Here is a 6,343-nt window from a genome sequence, read left to right on the forward strand (position 1 = left end):
CTGCTGAAAGAGGAGCACTACTGTTATCAATTCACTGAAGTATACAGTGGACAGTCCTAAGAAAGATTTTAATTTTTTGTGTCATAATTAAGAGGAAAAGCTTTTGTAAAGAAGTGAGGAGTGCTAGTGAAAGGAAACGTCTGGCTCATCTTGTGTTGTGTGTAGCACTATGTGTTCCCCACCTCGGTTGCCTCACACACCCAGCTGACTGTGTCATACACAACAAAATCCATCTGCAGCTCCTCTCGAGCTTCTCAGGTTGTACATTCCATTTAAAGGCTTTTGCAATGCAGCGGGGTGCTGAGCTTTGTTAGCTCCTCATGTGCCGCTCACATGGCCCCACCCTCCTACACCGACATCTGTTGCTATAGTGACCGATGTGGTGTAACCTGGAAAGATGGGTCTTAAAGAAAGGCTTTGTCACCCAGACATAATTGTGGCTCTGAAAGCTGGCAACTCTCTCATCATGTGGAGCATGTTGTATTCCTGTCTGTGCAGCCCCGCTGACACAACCCAGAGGCTGCGAGTCACCGACCGGCCTGTGGAAGCACACACACTGACACACACACTGTGTCCCTCGAGATCTACCGTGAATTCTCCAGCTTCTCTGCACATAATTTAGAGTCTTACTGTTTGCTTTTTGTTTTGAAATAGAAATGGAAACAGAGGAAAACCATAAGAGTGAGGCCATGAAACCTTTAAGGGCTCAAGAAGATGTCGCCTCAATAACAATAACAAAGGAAGTTCTTCACGGGGGTAAAGGCAACAGTGGCGTCATTTCTAATGGCATATTCACATTATAGTCTGCGCCGCTGAGTGAGATCGGAACGATGCTGGCACCAGTCAACACATTTCAAAAAGTCTGGGTAGCTCCAGTTGTTGCTGATATTCTCTCTGTCTTTGTCTTTCAAATGCTGTTTTCTGTGATAATGTGAACAGACCTTAAGAAGGAAAAAGAAGTTAATGGTGTAGTCATGACAGATGGGCACATTCTCCTCTGTTGTTTGCAGGAGCAGCTCCAGACTGTGACAGGACAAAAGTTATGTCATTGCTTTGTGCGGCCTCTGTGCTTCAGACTTCCCAGAGATCACTCTTTAGCACCTCTTGGTTTCTCTCCTACTCTTTTCATCTTCTTCATCTCCTCTCCCCTCCCTTTACCTCTCACAATAAACCACCACCTACCATTGAAGCCCTGTGTCAGGTGATTTCCAGACTTTGTCATTACTCTAAAAAGCAGGGCAGCAGATTTTTTCCTCCTCACAGCTCCTGCTATCGATGCTGCTTTAGTGGCAGAGAGCTGAAAGAAAAATCTATTCCATGAACGAAGCTGGAAAAAAATCCTTTCTTCCTTTTCACTCGGGCTTTGATTACTTTTCCTGGCAGCTCTCAACCCACTCATCTCTTTTCTGTCTCTTGACAAGATAGCAAAAAAATTAAAATGGATTTGGAGAACAGACACGGGCGTCTGATTAGACTGTGGTGGTGTTCCCAGATCTCAGTTGCGTGTCTTCATAAGATGTTCTGTTTAGCCGTGTGTGGCGTCTGTATTAAAGGACCCTTGTTACAAATCAAACTCAAACCCAAATCACAGATGGAAGACAAATGAAAAGCTGCTACTTCTTTGCATTAATAGCTTTTCTGAATGATGGTGAGGCTCTTTTACACCCCAAAACAGGCCAGTGTCATTCTGAAAGCAATACACTCAGTGGTCAGTTTATTAGGAACACCTAGATCAAACCAAGTCAGTCTAAGTCTGCAGGGAAACCTCCTTTATAAAGGGGATAGTGTTCAGTTTGTGCAGACAACTAGGGGTCAGTTCCACTGTGTGATCGCTATGGAGGGCTGTTGAATTAGACTGCATTAGTGTACAGGAGGTGTACCTAATGAGCTGCCAGCTGAGTGTAGTGTGAGTTACTAATAGGCCTGTTTCACAGCACATGTGATAACTTGTCACAGTAGCACAAGTGCTACTAATCACATTACTGCTGGTCTGTCCTCTTCAGTGACCGTGAGCCATGCAAAGCAGCAGCTAATTTCCACCATCATTACTTTAAATATTTACACCTGCACTGTTCCTACTGTGACACAGTGTTGTTGACAGTGCCCTGGTAATGTGTCTTGTTTACTCATGTAAAAACAGAAAAGGCAGTTAGCTTCTGCTGGCTCTTAACTTAAAGTATGCTGTTTAGCCAGTCTGCTAACTTAGGATTCACCATTAGCCCACAGCTGTAACTTGTGCCACAGCAGCCAGAGTTCATCTAATGCACTGTTGGCATTTTTGTCATTTAGCCACACCAGCTGATTGTTCATGCAGAGTTGTGACATAGTTTTCTTCTTGGGAGAAGCCTGGGGTGCTTAGATGTTGCCAGAGGGGGAACAGGCCCTGAGGTTGCCAGTTTGGGAAGGGACAGACAGTAAGGCCCAAGATGAGCCCAGCTCTGTGTGGGCTGGTGGCTCAGACCCACTGCCCGGCAGCAGTGAGCCCATACTTCTGGACACACCCAGCTAAACCAGGTGTTTGTGTGCATCATCTAGAGACGAACTTCAGTAGCCACTTCAATCATTATGCTTATCATGCTTCAGGCTCCTTATTTGCTTGTCACGGCCATTTGGGCAAGTTAGGAGCCGTTATAGTCTCATTAGTGGCTCATTAAAGGCCATCAGGATCAGACCCACCCAGATCGCTGCCGACAGCTTGTGATCAGGAAATGGGTTTCCAATTAACAAGCTGATACCCCAGCACTTTAGAGGAACAGTGGCACTGCCTGTTGGTAAACGCCGTGGCTCACACAGTGGGAGCGGGAGCAGGAGGTGCAGCTGCACGGCAGAGCTCAGAAATTAAAAGTATTTGTTCAGTTTTGTTTGAGTCTGTCCTCCTAAGAGACATGACTTGACTCTCTCTCACACACAGAGCATGATTAGGATAAATAAGTTACAGTACTTCCTTTCTCACCTTCTACACACTGGTGTCTTACTGACAGCCTCTCTCTGTCACTCTGGGCTCAGTGGGCTCTCACCACCACTCGGCTTCATCTGAAGCTTGTGAGGCTGCAGCTGTAGGTGTATACCTACTGCTGGCGTTTAGCATCACATGGCTTCCTGTTCAGTCACCGCACTGCTCACTGTTTCTCCATCAGTGTAACTATAGTACTTTCCCCAGTAACGAGTAGTGTACCGAGTTACTTTTGACAGGTAGTAATAAGTCAATTATAATATTAATTTTAAAAGGCAGTAATGAGTAATTTGTTACATTTTTTGAGTAACTTCCAACCAACATATGTGGATTTGTGACCTGCTCACACTGTCCCAACACCAGGGTTCATGTTCTCACCACAGCTCCATGAGTCCCAGCACGTCCATTAGGCCTAATGTGTGCGTCATGGCTGTTCCCCAGTGTCATTAAAAACTGAAATGGATACATCTGCTTCCTGGTTTGTTCCCCGTTCCTTAATTCCAAGATGTTTGTGAAGACCAGTGGCTAAAGATAATAAAGATATTTTTGAAAATCTGGATCAGAGGTTTTTGTCATGTTGATAAAAGTGCTGAAACAAATGCGTTTGAGAAAAAGGTTCAGTTGCTAACAACATTGGTTGTAATGACAAATCACAGCCTTATCAAAAATTTTGCCTCTGCAAAAGCAACATCTTGTTTGTTGCTAAAAGCTAATATGACCATCTGACCTCATCATCAGACATTTGAAAATCCCAGCTTCTCTCCTGCACACCCACCGTGTGCGTGCACGTGTGCTTTGTTATTGCACGTTATCAGGTTTACAAATGTTGCAGGCAAATTGAATTCCACCTCGGAAGCCCATTAGTCCCTGTGGGCCCCCCGAGGGAGCTCGGCCCGTCAGCTCCAGTTCATCTCCCAAAACACAACAAGATTTTGGCATTTTCTTGTTTTCCCTGTTCTGTTGTCGTGTTTGTGCAGTTTGCAGTCAGGACTGACCTTGGGTTTAAAGCAGAGAGGATGTCTTAGCCACGAGCCCTGCTCGATTTTAAGAAGATGTGTGGAAGCGAGACAAGGTGCATCCTGGGTGAAATATTTCATAGAGAATCAGGTTGCTGATTGCTAATTCCAGGAGTGTTTCATGTGTGTCATATCATTGGGGGGGGTGTCACTGGTCATGATGAGCAGACAGGACCTCACATTCTTCATGGTGCCAGCAGTGGAAGCAGGTGTCAAATGCAGAAGCCTGAGAGGGAGGGGATACAATCTTGGCTTTTTGCTCAAATTATTATCAGCCTCTGTATCCTAAGTGTTTGTCGAGTGTCAGCTGGGGACTTGTTGCCATGTGAACCTGAGTCTGCCTCCAGGCTGCACCTCCACACCCCTTTACAGCAGGAGAGGAGAAGCTCTAGGTGTCAGACGACCATTGTGGTTGCATTGTGGTCACAACAACTGTTCCTCCACGTTGTTTTTGTGGTTCTGCCCCCCATCATCAGATGTGCTATTTTGCTACACACTTCTTTTACACTGACCCTTGGTGTTAGACAGACCTGTCCAGAACAGACATGAGCACTGGGACATGTCACTGAGCTGCTTCCAACTGATATTGGCCATTAACAGCCCACAGATACATTGGTCACACTGGCTGAATACGCTATAGGTCGGATGTTTTCAATGCACCTGCAACTGAAAACTCTCAGAAACATTTGACAAACCATTTTGGCTTTGGTAACGACCAGCGATCCCATTTAAATACTGGTCTTATTTATTTTCGATGTTGAGCTTCAGTAAATGTCACTATACTTGGTATCTGCTGCAGTAATAACTGGCGGCTCCTCTTATTTCTCTGATTCATTTTCATCTGTCCCTCACACTCTCTCTCATTTTGTCAGATTCAGTTTTTCAGCTGGAGTTTTCTATTTCATCATGCTGTCAACACAGTTTGACTCTGAGGGCTCATCCACCCCATCTCTCTCATATTGTGGCAGTTCTCGTTCTCCTTGTCCATACTACTGTATTGTATACTGTACTGGGCTACAGCACAGTGTGATGACATGCAGATCAAGATATCGTGATCATGGTCAGAACTGAATCCTGCTGTCACTGCATATTTGTTTTAGATGAGAGGAAGTAAGCAAGCAGCCAAACAAGGATACACTACAAATTTTATCAAGGAGATTTAAAAAGCCTTAAAACACCTGAACCCCCCTGAATGTTTAAAAAGCCACAAGTTACACCTTTAACCTAAGAGCTCCTATTATTCTTCAGACCATTAAATTCTTACAATGCTGCTTATTTTACAACAGTTTGCCATAAATGATATGATTGCAATTTGGTTTCTGTGAAAGATCTTAACGTGCACTGCAGTGGAGCCAAAGTGTAAAGTGGCATGAAACAGAAATATTCAAGTAAAGAACATCAACTCTGTACTGTATTGCCCTTAGTACTGTGTATGTACAGTACTGTACTCTCACTGCCGCCAGTGATTAAAAACAGTGCGTGGCTGTAGCTGTTGTACAGAGTTATATGTGGATCTGGTCTCAAAAAGTCACTTACACGCTCGGTGCCAGTAGAAACAGCCAATGTTCCATATTCTCCATATGGAACATTGGCTGTTTCACTGACGAGGGAAACGGTAGCAGCAGCTGTCTACCGGCGGATGGGAACATCTTCAGGATGCCCTGCATTTTAACTGGGAAACAACATGGAATACTACAGAATATTATATGAGACTCCTCCTAAGTAATCTGAGAACAAGATGCAAGACATTTAGGACAAGGAGATGAAGCCAGACTGTTAGCCAGGTTCTCACAGCCACATCCAGCCGTCCTACCTGTCCGCGCTAAGCGCCGTCAGTGTGAACACCGACACGCCGACGGACGTCAGCTGGATGACAGGGATGAGTTTGCACGCTGCCTCGCCAAACACCCAGTCCTCGAAAAGGTAGCGGGAGGCGTCCACCGGCACACATGTGACCAGTAGCAGCAGCTCTCCAGCCGCCAGCTGGAGATGAAGATGTTGGGCACGCTCCGCATGGCGCTGTTGGTGACGAAGATCTTCACCAGGGTTGTGTTGCCCAGCAGACCCACGGTGATGATCAGGATGTACACCGAGGTCATGACGAAGCGCACGGCGAAGTGGACCGTCTCCACGCCGTCCGAGGATGCCCACTCACCGGGCTCCTCGGTGGTATTAGGGCTCAGATCATCGGAAACTCCAGGCAGAGCCGGGTATAAGTTAGAGGGGAACTCGTCGTCCATCGTCGGTGTGCGGTAGTTCTGCGGGACGCAGGGTATCCACAGAGGAGCGCTCCGGAGTGAAGGGAGTAAGGTGCGCAACAGGATTCTCCGCGCGTAAAGACGCAGTCGGGGGGGGGGGGGGGGGGGGGGTGTGC

The 6,343-nt window shown here is 46.3% G+C and overlaps 1 protein-coding gene across 1 annotated transcript in view; it reads right to left on the bottom strand.

Annotated features, from left to right (window-relative positions):
- nmbr (neuromedin B receptor) overlaps positions 1–6,294 on the bottom strand; it is a 26,865-nt gene extending 20,571 nt beyond the window's left edge. Inside the window, 2 exon segments of the mRNA XM_020586882.1 lie at positions 5,783–5,954; positions 5,957–6,294. Of these exon segments, the coding sequence (XP_020442538.1) occupies positions 5,783–5,954; positions 5,957–6,209 (425 nt within the window). The 5' untranslated portion in view covers positions 6,210–6,294.
- Between the last annotated feature and the right edge of the window lie 49 nt (positions 6,295–6,343).

Source organism: Monopterus albus, unplaced genomic scaffold, assembly GCF_001952655.1.
Source record: "Monopterus albus unplaced genomic scaffold, M_albus_1.0 scaffold428.1, whole genome shotgun sequence".
NCBI lineage: Eukaryota > Metazoa > Chordata > Actinopteri > Synbranchiformes > Synbranchidae > Monopterus > Monopterus albus.